The 15,132-nt window shown below is 39.8% G+C and overlaps 1 protein-coding gene across 1 annotated transcript; it reads left to right on the top strand.

Moving 5' to 3' along the window:
* The first annotated feature begins 1,828 nt into the window (after window positions 1-1,828).
* Window positions 1,829-7,334, top strand: LOC139739189 (N-acylneuraminate cytidylyltransferase-like). Its single transcript, XM_071649805.1, has 3 exons — window positions 1,829-2,071; window positions 6,052-6,204; window positions 7,146-7,334. Exons 1-3 carry the CDS (start codon window positions 1,927-1,929, stop codon window positions 7,316-7,318), a joined length of 471 nt encoding a protein of 156 aa, XP_071505906.1. The 5' UTR covers window positions 1,829-1,926; the 3' UTR covers window positions 7,319-7,334.
* Window positions 7,335-15,132: the final 7,798 nt, after the last annotated feature.

Below are 15,132 nucleotides of genomic sequence, written 5' to 3'. Positions count from 1 at the left end.
CAATCTAAATGTGACAGGAAAAGAACCGAAGTGTGGCGAGGGAGGGTGTGGGAGGGGATACCCCCTCCCACGAGGGAGTGGTGCACACTTTGAGTGAAATATTGAAAAGTTATAATTTTATTAAAAGGTTGAAAGTGAGCGGCTTCATGCACATGCTTGCAGTATATCCGCAATTTTTCATCCCCCAGCCTTCCAATCCCCGGTCCAAATCTTGGGGGGGGGGGGGGGGGAGGGGGAGGGCGACTGCCCCCATCGCCCCCTCCCTTGACTATACTGATAGTAGTCAAATTATTCACTCTACTTGTCAAATATTCAGTTGATAAAGAACCTAATGTTTAACTCTGAATTAGTATTGTGTACGATATTGCCATAATTTCATTGTGGTTGTTTCAATCATGAAAATTCAAATATAAGCAGAAGTCCAGTTTATAAATACTAAGCCATCTCTATTTCTGTAAATGCAGTGTTGAATAACAGTCCCTGTTGTGCATGTAGTGTAGCCTGAACGATCTGGAAAAGTTGTGAAAGCTCTCTAGGGAACTTTTGATTGAATGGAATAAACCGCTGAGTAAATTATAGAAACTCAAGATTCTCATTTAATGAGATGCCAAAAACTGAACCAGAGTCTCTCAATAATCTGTATTGGTGGCGTTGCCCATGTTTATATATGAGGCCTCCATCCATTTCAAGCTTACACGGTAATCGCTTAAGATGGTGGTCTCCTGCATTCAATGATCTCTGTTGTTTACTTAAAAATACTGTATATCTTATTTTATGTTTCTGTGTATCTATATACATTGCTCAGTGCAATCACCTATGTGTATCTATTTGTGTACTGTTATCGATTTATTTCACTACACGTGTTATTCTTTGTCTTTGTACTTTTTGAAGTTTGTATTCAAATTGTATTTGATTGAATGTAGAAATAAAAACAAACAAACGATATCATAGGCACACTCTTTAGAACCGCTCCCACTAAGTCATGATAACAATAGATAAATAAAGAGCAGATGAAATTCTCTGATTGATATCTTGAGAAATGTCATAGAAAATAAGCTATATAGTCATGATGATAAGCTGTGATATCATTATCTGCTAAAGGTCTGTTTATTTTGTTCCGAAACATAAACATTATTCAAAGAAAATGGCAAAAACAAAGTGAACGTGTATTGTTTCTAAGAGACTATAATGTAATTAAATTTGAAATTTTAACCTACCAGAGGTACCCGTAAATATATGTTCCCAGTGAATGTGTATTCTGTCTAGGAAACTAATGTAATCAAATTTGAAATTTTAACCTGCAAAAAGTGCCCGTAAAAGATGTTTTAAATCCTTTTTTATTAGTTCAAACTTTTTTAATTGCTTAGATTCAAAATATGATAAACCTTAAAGGATTGTAACATGATTTCCAAGCGAGGTTATGTAGCATTACACAAAAATCTAACGCTTTAGTTAAGCGAACATGATTGTGACGTTGACAAAAATTTTTGCCGTTTTCTCATGGAGAAAAAAACCCTCATATTTTTAGGGAAAAACAACTACAGTGGATTCTTTGACTAGTTTTCACTCCAGAAATGTATACTTTCATTCACATAAAGAAGTAATAATTTGAAAGCAGAAGCGCTGAAATTAAAACTTCCTAGGTTGACACAAACCTGCTATCGACGTCTTCTGACCACTGTAAGTATATAACGTGGATCGATTTCAGTGCCTGTGTACGTGTGTGTACGTGTGACCCAGGTTCGATTTTCCCCGCTGAACGCTAGAGGGCGGCTGCCACTTGCGTTTCACCAGCGGAATCATCATCTTCAGAATCGATCTCAGCCATTGCTAGCAGACACACTCCTGCTAACCCCACCGACCACCCCTAAACATTTCCGTATTAACTCGATTTTGTATGACCGCTAGTCGTGATTGTAGTACCCAATGGCTGGAAACGAAGAATCTGGCCGTTTCGCCGCTCTTATCTTGGCAAGGGGTGGTAGCAAAGGCATCCCTTTGAAGAACATCAAGACATTGGCTGGTCAACCTCTAATTGCATGGACCTTGAGAGCCGCTGTAGATTCGGGAGGTAAGTGGCCTAGCTAGCGTAAGCGTAGTGAGCCGCCGCAGCGTTTAGGGCGCTACGACCCGAACTGCCCTGCCCTGTCGCACGGCGTCTGGTCGGGCGGGCTACCCGCAGTCCGTTGACTGACGCTTTCTTTCATTGCATACATTATAGTATACCGATACTGAACTCCAGTACATTTACATGGCAGCTCAATCATTTCTCGACAATCCTGGCTTCAGTTTGAGTTACATCTACTTACTCATGATAAAGAGTAAATTTAAGTTTAGATGCCAAGTTTCTCAAGTCTCAATTAAGTGGTAGCAGAGACTCCAACCCAAAGCACCTTCTGATCTTGAGATTCTCCCGCCTGAAACCCCTAGCAAACGGGAGACTCCAACTTGATGTGTGCAAAGCGCGAAGTTCCTAGGGTTCTAGATGCTCTCTGTTGCTATCTAAGACTTATTTTATCAACGATAGAAATAAGTAAGAAATCCTTTCCAACGGGAGACAAAGAGCCAGGGTGGGAGAAATTAAATCTCAAGCGGGAGAACAGGAGATTTTGCAAAAATGGTTTTTCGGCGGGAGATCTCCTGTCGAAAACGGGAGAGTTGGAGTCTCTACAAATAAATTCATACTGCTTCCCTCTCCACCATAAAGAAATTTCCAGTTTTATTATCCCGAGGAAAGGTCTGAATTACTTGCCATTACAAAATGCCAGCCTATGAAAGGAATTTGATATTCAGAGCTGCAAAAGGGACACACCAACTTCAAAAAGGCAGGTTCATCAAGGCATGAAACACTTTAAAGGGAATCAAAGAGAGCGCTCTCTCTCTCAATGGCTAGCTTGCTGAAAAGCAGGCTTGGCTGCATCTAAGGTTTCGGGTCATGCAGACTTTGTGATGCTCAAGTGTGATATTAAACAGACTGTGGTATGCTTTTTCCCTCTTTTAATAATAATAATACCAAGGTCTTATTTATAGACGGTAGCCTTTTTAGTGTTGCCACTGCTCTACCAGAGGGCCCTGACATTATTATCATCCCAGCGTGCCAGGTACCCATTTATACACCTGGGTCGAGAAGGGTGAATACATGTAGTGGGTAAAAACATCTTGTCCAAGGACGTAAGCACAGGGCGGGAATCGAACTCAGGTCCTCCGCTTGGGAGTCAGGACTCTTATCCACTATGCCACAGCGCCCCAACATATAGGGGCAAGGCACCCAAAGGATTAAAGGGGGCTAATAGCTGTCTCCTTCAACTAATATTACAAAACATTAATTTCTTCCAGTCATTTCCTTATGAGACACTTTTGTACCATCCACAAGGAAACATTCCCTTAATAATCATATAAAATAATTGCATGGTTTCACACAAATGTAATTTCCTGTTTGACTGACCCTGCAGATGATCAAGGCCTACATCACTTTTTAATGCTTTTCATTGAATGAACGTATTATAGCAGTCTGTTACCCTTATCCAACTTTCTCCATCTCATCTCAAGATGGCGAGTGGTTATGGTGATGGACAATTGCCAGAGACTCCAACTCTTCCGCTTTCGACGGGAGATCTCCCGCCGAAAGGCCATTTTTGCAAAATCTTCCGTTCTCCCGCTTGAGATTTAATTTCTCCCGGCCCTGGCTCTGTGTCTCCCGCTTGAAATAATTTCTTACTTAGTGTCATCGTATGTTTAAAAATAAGCCTTAGATAGCACAAGAGAGCATCTTGAACCCGAGAGCTTCAACTTTAGAACCCCAGCCGCAAGATACTTCGCGCTTTGCGCTCGTAATGTGCATGAGCTAAGTTGGAGTCTCCCGTTTGCTAGGGGTTTCAGGCGGGAGAATCTCCCGATCAGAAGGTGCTTGGGGTTGGAGTCTCTGTATTTGGGCCCCACTCAAAAAAACACTCAACAAAACAAAACAAATTCCAACCACTTTTGTCCGTCCCAGAGGGGAGCGTATTATGGAGTGATGTGGGTTATTTTTTTCAAAAACTCTGTGGTGTATTACAGTAAGATTTCATACACGATGCAGAGAGACATTCTTCTTCAGCCATGGAAAATATTGTGATGTTTGCTAAGGGGATGTAACCTTTGTTAGAGGTCATCTGCCCTTGAGGACTGCTTGGTCTGTCTACCTTTGTGTGAACTTTGGTAAAAACAGGTTTTAGCTTCATACTTACAAATGCAGTAGTGCTTCCAACCAAAAGGATTTGGCAGGAAATTTGCAAATTTGCAAGACACATCTCATCAATCAGATTTGGGGAAAACATGTTTTTCAAATTTAAAGATGGCCATTAAACGATACCGGTACTGTGGTTTGCTTGTTGACCTACAGTGCATTTTTATGTAGAGAAAACTACATGTATACCATGGCTAGCTTCATGAACAAGACACTTAGCAGTGTACCAAAGGTGTACTGAAGCTCTGAATGGCAATACTTGTTCATGAAATGAAATGAAGAGAAAAATGATTTCTAAGGAGATTTATTTCTCCTTCTGTGTCCTAGCTTCATTGTAGTCCTTCCTTCTTTTGATATTCTTCCTTTCCTAATTATGCCTGTCGGTTGTGCTTTGTTCTTCTAACATATCATTCCTCTTTTTTTTTATGCCTCCGCCACAAAGTGGTGCTGGACGCACTATGTTTTCGGGTTGTCTGTCCTTCTGTCCGTCCTTCCATCCGTCCATAATGAATTTTGTGGACAGCGTAACTAAAAAACCTTTTGAGATATCCTCGTGGAACTTAGCATGTATGTGTATGAGGGGGTGAAGTTGTGCCTATCAACTTTTGGGTGCACATGCTCAAGGTCAAAGGTCAAAAGGTCAAGGTCAAATGTTCAAAAAAAATCACTATTTCCCCTATATCTATGCAATGCCAGAAGATATTTTCTTAAAACTTATTGTATAGATGTATTACCTAATTAAGATTCTCTGGTGAAAGTTTGGGGTCATGAGGTCAAAGGTCAAAAGGTCAAGTAAAAATGTTAAAATTTCACCTTTTTTTCCATATCTTGGAAATTAGGTTCAAGGTATCTTCATGGAACATAGTATATATGCATGTGCTGACTGGCAGTGATTAGGGAATTTTGGGTTCATGGAGTCAAAGGTCAGGGGTCAAAGGTCAAGGTTAACTCCTCAAAATGTTACTATTTCCCTAATATTTATGCAATGCCTGGAGGATTATTTTCTTTTTAAACTTGGTGTATGCATGTTTAACCCAGTAGAGATTCTTTGGGAAGTTATTTTTTTTTTTTGCCAAAAAAGTCAAAAGTCAAAAAGTCAAAGATCAAGTGAAAGTGCTGAACTTTACTTCTTCCTCCATATCTTGGAAGTGGCTCAAGTTATCTTGAAACTTAGTACATATGTTCTGCCTGACAATGATTCTCTTGAATATGAATTTTAGGGTCAAAGATCAAGGGTCAAAGGCCATATGAAAATGGTAGCAATTTACTATTCAATGCAGAAATTGCACTTTTTCTCCGTACCTTGAAAATTACTCAATGCATAAACTTATGAAAGGGTCAAAGTCAAGTAAAAGTCCTAATATCCCCAAGTACATGCTCTCTCATTCATCCAATTAAACCAAGGTCAAGGAAGGTGAACATTCAACACATTTGACAAACATGCCATTTCAACATTCTACCAATTTTGTGAAAATGTAGTCACACATTGTCTACATGTACTATAGACCTATTAGGAGTACATGCATTATGGCGGAGCCATACCAGTCACCACAGCGACATTTCTAGTTTCTGTATCTCTCTTTCTCTGTCTTTTTGTCCTTCTCATACTTTTTCTGCTTATTAACTTCTTCCTTCTCTCTCTCATTTTTTTTCTTCTTCTTATTACTTCTTCTTTGTCTTTGCACTCCAGTCAGTCCTTTGCGATCAATTATGACACCTCCTCTGATTCTGCTAAAGTGCAGACAGAATAAAAAAACATGAACAAAGAGAGACAAGCTAATATGTTTGTGTATGTTGGACTCTTCTTGAATTTGTGTACGTTGTAGAGTTTGACAGTGTGTGGGTGTCGACAGACCACGACGAGATTGCACGAATTGCGGAAGAGTGGGGCGCCAAGATCCATCGCAGAAGTCCGCATTCTGCCCGCGACCAGGCCACATCCATCGAAGCTGTACAGGAGTTCCTCAACGAAAACCCAGGTGTGTAGAGACTTCCATGCACAGCTTCTCCCCCCACAATTCCGGCAATATTTTAAGATTATCTTATAGCAATCGTAATCATTAGCTTTATATGAACCAGTGCTGGCATTTGTTACAGGTAGGCAGCTTTCTCTAATGGAGCTAATAAGGCAAAGTGAGCAAAAGGCTGATTGCAAAACTCATAATGCATTTATATATCAGGAACCAGGTAACTCGCTGTCCACTCAAGTTTCAAGACGGTCTGTGGCAGACTTAGTGTTTGGTATACAGAAAGTGGACAGAAATACAGCTGACTAGAGTTCCATATGTGACTTAAAACTAGCCATATTCTCTGAAATGACTGTTTAATGAGTGATATTTTGTTATGTTTCTAAAATCTGGAATGTAAGTTATGTGGTCTGTGATTGATTGTTCTTAGAAAGTTATGAATTTCAGACCTTGAATTAGAATTCTGACATTGAACCTCTGAAAGTCTGAAATAGTGTAGGACAAACGATGGGGATAAATGTTTTTGTATTGTGTCTGACCTCTGTTTGTGGTCAAAAGTGCTATTAAGAGGCAAGACAGAAGGTTATGTGAGCATGGTCACCAAACTTTCTGTCCTAAAGCAACAGCTCCTTATTGACACTGCAGGACATTACTGGATCGTGGAGGCAAGCTTTCTGTGTGAAGTCCAGTCAGGAGCTCTTGATACCTTCCTGTCATGTATTTGCAGTTCAGTTTTCTAGGATATCAATGCCTGCTGGACTTTTTCTGTTCAAAGGATATCTTGTGGGAATGAACCCTTTCCTTAAAGGGATGGTACAGTTATTGGTGGAGATGAGAATTAGGCTTTTTACTACCCTCATTTCATTACATGCTCTCTGCCATGGTTCTGGCATGGGGACACGCATTTATTCTTTACCGGTATATATTTCAATCTAATCTTATTTTCTGAACAGAAGTGACACGGGTTGGTCAGATCCAGTGCACATCACCATGCCTACACCCATTCCACCTCCAGCTAGCCGGTCACATGATGAAGAACCTCGGCTATGACTCGGTCTTCTCCGTGACTAGGAGACACCTCTTCAGGTGGACAGAAGTCTCCAAAGATGATGGTAAGATTACGTGATGTCATCAAAGGATGGAGGGCGTACTGTATAAGCTGTTATTTTCGTGTACAGATATTTTCGCGAATGAGTAGGTCACAGGCATTTTTGCAAGGTGTACAAGTAGTTGTTTTTTCACGAATTGACACGACGCTATCGTAAATACACTCTTAACCTACCGTATTGTGACATTTTCATGTGTTGTTATATTCGCGATCCAACTGTGATTAGCGAAATTTGCGAAAATTAAACCCTCCTGAAAATAACAGCCTATACAGTAGTTAGTGCTTTATAGGCAGCCTACCTACCCAACCGATCATAGTTCCTTATAAGTGATACTGTTCAGGTAATAAAGAGTGGCAGTGGGGCCACCTGCAGACCATCATGGCAACCCATCTGTGCACAATGTAGCTAGTGGTATAAAGTGGTAGACCAGAGAGGCAAAGTCTCCAAGATTTTCTTTTTCTAGATCCTGAGCATTTTCTCTTTGCACTCACACCCTACTCTCAGTGTCTACAGAAATGTTCATATTGTACAGCCTTCTGTTATCAGTTTCCAGATCATTGCTGAAATTGTCGCAAAACACTCATACACAATAGGCTGCTACTTTAAGCAGTAGCTTCAGTTGCATTTATGTAATTCAGAAAGAAAAAAAAACCCTGAAAAGGTATTCCAATCAAACAAAGCATTTCTCAGTTCAGAGCTCAGAGGAATTTTTGCTGATTTACTTTATTCTACATTTTTATGTACTTAAGCCATTGTGCCATATCCAACAGAAACAAAAGAGGAAAAATCTAAAGATCTATTTCGAATTTTTGAAAAGTGTGTGGGCTGGTTAGTATGTTTTGTAGAATAAGATTGGAGATGTGACATGTATAGTGTAAACGATATTATTCTGTTTTGATCTACTGTAAAAGTGGATATTTTCGTGCGACTAATTTTTCACGCTTGGCCGGATAAGAAGAATTTCACATTTTTTTAATTCCATGGAATCAAGACATTACGCACAGGAACACATGGCTAGCAAAAATATTTGCGTGCTTTTATATTCGCGGTAGTTTCTGGTTGCGCGAAATGCGCGAAAATGTCAACACCGCGAAAAATTTCCACTTTTACAGTAATGGCAGACTTTGCTTGTTTGCTTGTGTCGTTTAGTTTGTGCATTCATGGAAGCTTCCTATATCAGAAAACATTGCATCATCCATGTCCAAAGCTAATGCTTATACTTCAGTTTATAAAAAAAGTCAAAAATAATAATGATGCAGATTTAGACATAACAGCTAACAATTAAATATGGAGGAATTTTGTATTGTGTTGATATGCCATGGTATTCTTGAAGATGGTTTGATGTGACTTAGTATTCCAATGTCACAGTCTGCTATGATTGCTCATAGCTCGCGTTGAAATGGCATCAACTGAAAGCAAATATCCTCAACATGCCTCATGCATGCCTCTGAATCCATGATAAGATACCATCATTAACTCTTAAGGGATTGGAAAGTATTGGTGGAGATGAGGGTTGGGCTTTTAACTTTTTGGAGATACCAAGAAACCACTTATGAAATAAAACAGAGCATACCGTCCTATGTAAAGAGGAATTCAAAATTTATTAGATGAAAATCAGTCTTAGGATGGCAGAGACATCCATAAACAAAGTAAAACAAGGTGATCCTAATAAAGATGTGGGTCCGACCTTTTATTAGGCTTGCTCTGTTTTGGATATCTCAGCCATTTCAAACCAATTTTCATTAAATAAACTCTGAATCCCTCTTGGAATTACATGCTCTTTCATATTTCATAAGAGGTTTCTTATTATCTCACACACACACGAAAATAAATTTGAAAATTGAAGTTTCAGTTTCAGTTTCAGTTTATTTTTCCACAGTTCAGGTAAAAACATATAAATACACAATCAATCAGTTCTGACACATACATATACAAACCAAAAATTATTTTGGATAAATACATAATCACAGTTAAAAGTTAAAAAGTGTGTGTTCCAGATTGACATAACAATTACAATAAATGGTGGAGGGGATCAGCAGTAGGCCATTGGCCTTTCGAGGCTGATCCCCTGAGCAAATATACAATATTAAAACTGTATGTCATTATACACTGTTACATAAATCATGAATCGCATAAAAAAGAACTGGATTTGCAATAAATAGGGGCAAGAAGAAGAAGAAGAAAAAAAAAACACATCCAAAAGGAAGACACTGGCGTAGCCAGGGGGGGGGGGGGCGATGGGGGCGGTCGCCCCCCCTAAGATTTGGACCGGGGATTTGGGAGGCGGAAAAAAAATGCGTGTATACTGTATGCATGCACATACATTTCATTCAAAGTGTGCACCAGATCGTTGAATTTCAATTCAAAATATGCAAAATCTCTCGTGCTTGGGAGGGGGTATCCCCCTCCCAAACCCTCCCCCTCTGTGCCTCTTTCCCTAGCTAAGTACACTTTTTAGATTTACAAAAAATTCTGAATAATTCTGAGTGCACAAGACTTATCACTTATATTCCGAAAACTGAAGGTTCCCTCATGTATAAGGGGAATTTCCCCTTTTAATCGACCCTTTCCTCCCTCAGCCCCCCCCCCCAATCAGGTGTTTTCTTTCTTTTTTGTGGTGATTTCCCAAATGTTGATTCCATCAAATATGCGTATACAAGATATCTCAATTTCAACCTTAAAAAGATAAAAGCTCCATGGGAAGGGAAGGGTAGAGTTAACACTCGCCCACGCCTTCTCCTGTGGCTATACCCAGATCGCTTTATTTCAATTCTAAAAACGCAAAAGCTCCGCGAGCGGGAAGAGGAATCCCCCTTCCCCTAAGCTCTACCTCACTAGACTTTATACATACGCACAGATGGTGCACATTCGGAATAAGAGCTAAATTCCGTGATTTTAACACTTCGATGAAAAAGTATCGCACCAAAAATTTGCACCAGATCGCTGAATTTCAGGTCTGAAAACGCAAAATCACCTTCGTGTGGGAGGGGATATGCCCCTATCTACACCCTCGTGTGCATGCTTTTTCTGTTTGATTGCTGAACAAACAGCGTTCATGATACTCAGTGTAAGAATTAGTACAAGAAGACTAGTGTATTCATATTATACCATTTTATAGGCAAATTGTTCAATAATAATCTACACTAAAATATACTGCAACCTTAAACAAGTAGGACTGTTTCAACTCGTTAAAACACGCAAAAACATGCATCAAATTGCACCATTTGCAACATCAAAATGCAAAAAGTTCTCACCGTGGGAGGGGGGACACCCCCCTCCCACACCCTCCCCTACCCCCTCGCTCGCTCCGCTCGCTCGGGTTTAGTCGCGTTCATGATATTCAGTGAAAAGAATTGATACAAGAAGTGTATCTAAATTATACCATTTTATAGGCAAATTGTTCAATAATAATCTACACTAAAATATACTGCAACCTTAAACAAGTGGGACTGTTTCACGTCGTTAAAACACGCAAAAACATGCATCAAATTGCACCATTTGCAACATCAAAATGCAAAAAGTTCTCACCGTGGGAGGGGGGACACCCCCCTCCCACACCCTCCCCTACCCCCTCGCTCGGGTTCAGTCGTGTTCATGATATTCAATGAAAAGAATTGATACAAGAAGTGTATTTGAATTATACCATTTTATAGGCAAATTGTTCAATAATAATCTACACTAAAATATACTGCTACCTTAAACAAGTGGGACTGTTTCACGTCGATAAAACGCGCAAAAACATGCATCAAATTGCACCATTTGCAACATCAAAATGCAAAAAGTTCTCACCGTGGGAGGGGGGACACCCCCCTCCCACACCCTCCCCTACCCCCTCGCTCGCTCCGCTCGCTTGGGTTTAGTCGCGTTCATGATATTCAGTGAAAAGAATTGATACAAGAAGTGTATCTAAAATTATACCATTTTATAGGCAAATTGTTCAATAATAATCTACACTAAAATATACTGCAACCTTAAACAAGTGGGACTGTTTCAACTCGTTAAAACACGCAAAAACATGCATCAAATTGCACCATTTGCAACATCAAAATGCAAAAAGTTCTCACCGTGGGAGGGGGGACACCCCCTCCCACACCCTCCCCTACCCCCTCGCTCGGGTTCAGTCGTGTTCATGATATTCAATGAAAAGAATTGATACAAGAAGTGTATTGGAATTATACCATTTTATAGGCAAATTGTTCAATAATAATCTACACTAAAATATACTGCTACCTTAAACAAGTGGGACTGTTTCACGTCGATAAAACGCGCAAGAACATGCATCAAATTGCACCATTTGCAACATCAAAATGCAAAAAGTTCCTACCGTGGGAGGGGGGACACCCCCCTCCCACACCCTCCCCTCCCCCCTCGCTCGCTCCGCTCGCTCGGGTTCAGTCGTGTTCATGATATTCAATGAAAAGAATTGATACAAGAAGTGTATTTGAATTATACCATTTTATAGGCAAATTGTTCAATAATAATCTACATCAAAATAAACTGCTACCATAAACAAGTGGGACTGTTTCACGTCGATAAAACGCGCAAAATCATGCATCAAACTGCACCATTTGCAACATCAAAATGCAAAAAGTTCTTACTGTGGGAGGGGGACACCCCCCTCCCACACCCTCCCACACCCTCCCCTACCCCCTCGCTCGCTCCGCTCGCTCGGGTTCAGTCGCGTTCATGATATTCAGTAAAAAGAATTAATATAAGAAGTGAATCTAAAATATATACCATTTTATAGGCAAATTGTTCAATAATAATCTACATCAAAATGAACTGCCACCATAAACAAGTGGGACTGTTTCACGTCGATAAAACGCGCAAAAACATACATCAAATTGCACCATTTACAACATCCAAATGCAAAAAGTTCTTACCGTGGGAGGGGGGACACCCCCCTCCCACACCCTCCCCCCCCCCCCCCCCCCTCGCTCGCTCCGCTCGCTCGGGCTCGGTCGCTTCGCTCCCTCGCAGACTAACCGCCCCCCCTAAGATGAAATCCTGGCTACGCCGTTGCTCTGATAGGATACAAAATTGAAGTCTCGTATTGAGAGAGTCACACGCCATGCATGCACGTAAACGATCCCTCTTCAAAGCATTGCAAAGAGCAAGGAGCATAATTATACCGGTGAAGTGATCCACCCCAAGTACCCAACCAGACTGTATAAAAGAGCATATCATAATCAAATTATAATACAGGTGAATGAGTTATCCTGCAATCATGTACAGATTGCAAATGAATCAAACAAACAAATACAAGTTAAGAAATAATGACTACAAATGCACAACATTGTCCTTAAAAGGGTAAAGACGTTGATCTTTACAGCTCTCTATCCAGTAATTCGCTTTTGACATTCAGACAACAAACACACACACACACACACGCACACACAAGGATAGTGCACACATCATACACACACACACACACACACACAGACACACATACACACACACACACACACACACAACACACAAACACACATATTAACATAAAGCTAGCATTACCACGGTTTACTCGGATAACGACACGTATATAGCAGAAAGAGAAACGTTTTTTAAAAAAAAACGACTTTTATTTTTCTATTGTTCCTTTTTTCTATCGCGAAACAAGCAAATAACCAACAACAAACCAAACAAACAACAAAACTTTTTTTTCATATATTAAAGAGTCACGTGTCAATGCAAAATAGATGATGAGTTTGCCCTTACATGAGTATGCACCTCTACCACACTATCACATGAAGGGCAATGTTGAGTGCATCAATAACCTCATGTATATCTCAGACTTTCTTGATATCGTTTTGTAATCGTTTTGTGTGTGAATGTTTGTTTGTTTGTTTGTTTGTTTGTTTTGTTTGTTTTGTTTAACCATTCTGTCTCATCACAAGAGAGAGGGAGAAAGAGAAAGAGAAAAAAAAAAGTCATGCTTCTTTTTATTTGTATAGCGTTGTAGTTCAGAATGGTTGGTTTTGTAATGACGAATTTATTATATCATACGAATTCAAAAAACGAGAATGCTGCTGTGAATTGATCATTCTATAGTCCAGAAATAACGATGATATTAAACTCATTCGAAGTTTATGTAGGAGGGATCCCCTCGTGTCCTGGTAGGATGTAGACATAGAATAAAATGAATAATTAACATTTGACCGAGCTACACGTTTTACATACACACACACGCGCGCGCGCGCGCGCGCGCGCGCGCATGCACTACCGGACACTCAATTATCATGTGCGCACTCACATGCCACATAAACACTTCTCTGAAATGTCACCGTGACTTTTTACATTGCTTGTTTGCATGGATGTAGCTATGTAAGTTCTGTGTTGGTATTTCAATGACTATGTCAAGAATAATACATGTGTAATTACCGCCAAAAAATGTGCTTCGAGGACGGGCGACAATTTGTGCCGTCAGCCCTCAGCACAAATTGTCGCCAGACGACAATTTGTGCCGTCAGCTCCATGCACAGTTTGTCGCCTTTTTCAGGGGACGACAATTTGTGCCGGGGCGACAATTTGTGTCGCAACATCCATACTGCCACTACCTGGTATGGCATGGCAAGGAATCGAAGCAGTGTATACTCCAACCTGCTCCAATACTTAAAAAAAAAAAAAAAAACGTGTCTGGGGTTGACATTATTGTTTCATGACAAAATAAAAACAAAAACTCTTGGAGTTCTACATCTTTCTCACGATATGTTTTCTGTCATATATTATATTATTAACTGTTCTATCGGTTGGAAATTTTTCATGTAGGCCCTAAGTCAAATCTGACAGTTGAAGTAGATAACCATTTAGTTCTTTCTTATACCCTGTGATCACGTGACCACTGACACGACTCTCGGAGCTCCTTATACAGAATAGTGGTTATGATATACACGCTGTTGGAAACGTGAGTTGCTTGATTCGATTCAAAATCTGTGATGTTATTCAAAGCAATCGCTGGGTACAGAGTCCATGTAGTGTATAATACACCGTTGTATTTTTTATCATCGTGTCATTAAATGCAAAAGGAAATTTAAAGACCTGCTTTTTTTTTTTTACTTTATTACCATGTCACACATAGGTTACTACTTGGACTCTTCTACATTGTACAGATACGGGAAACTTATACATAAAGGTATTTGGTGTTGCCTATACCCACGCATGCTCACAATTAATGTAAAAAAAAAAATCATAATAATTGTTTTATGTCAAGGCTAGTAATAGGAGCAAGCTTGAAGTAACCATTGCGTTCCTATCCATTTTCTCGTTTTTAAGATCTCGTCCATTTCCTCACTGATCATCCCCAATCTTGCGTGTGAGGAAAACAACAAAGGAGACGAGTGAAAGTTTTCCCCGAAAGATTCTATCGAAAAATGTGCGTATAATAGTGATAATGACACTGGAAATGGCACGAGCGATTTAATAGTTATTATACCTGTGGAGATTCAGGAGTATTTGTAGTACTTCTGGACAAGTAAAACAACAAATACAACAACAACAACAACAACAACAACAACAACGACAACAAACCAAATGACAAACAAGTGTACCAGGCTCCTTATTTCATGACATGACATATTTTTCGATTTCGTTAAGGTCTTCTCCGAGGACTACTCCTATAAGACGTGTTATATACGGTAGCATTTGTGCAATGTGTTTATAATGTTCCTAGTAATATCATATCAAGTGACACATTGAAGCCATTTGACTTGTTTCAATAACATCTTGCCGGCCTAAACAATACTTCTACTTCTTTGAAAAGTTGAGGTTCAATCATTTGTGTGAATGATGAAGTGTGTGTTAGAGTTAACTGTCGTAGACGTAAACATGTGGATAT

Source organism: Diadema antillarum, unplaced genomic scaffold, assembly GCF_040938485.1.
Source record: "Diadema antillarum isolate AM-2024a unplaced genomic scaffold, OU_Dant_1.0 seq00000786_RagTag, whole genome shotgun sequence".
NCBI classification, from domain to species: domain Eukaryota; kingdom Metazoa; phylum Echinodermata; class Echinoidea; order Diadematoida; family Diadematidae; genus Diadema; species Diadema antillarum.
The sequence above is the reverse complement of the archived record's forward strand: the minus strand, read 5'-3'. Positions and strand labels throughout refer to the sequence as shown.

Coding starts and splice junctions, on each gene's coding strand:
- LOC139739189 (XM_071649805.1), top strand. CDS start 1,927: ATGGCTGGAAACGAAGAATCTGGCCGTTTCGCCGCTCTTATCTTGGCA. Junction 2,072..6,051: donor AGCCGCTGTAGATTCGGGAG/GTAAGTGGCCTA, acceptor TGTACGTTGTAG/AGTTTGACAGTGTGTGGGTG. Junction 6,205..7,145: donor GTTCCTCAACGAAAACCCAG/GTGTGTAGAGAC, acceptor TTTTCTGAACAG/AAGTGACACGGGTTGGTCAG.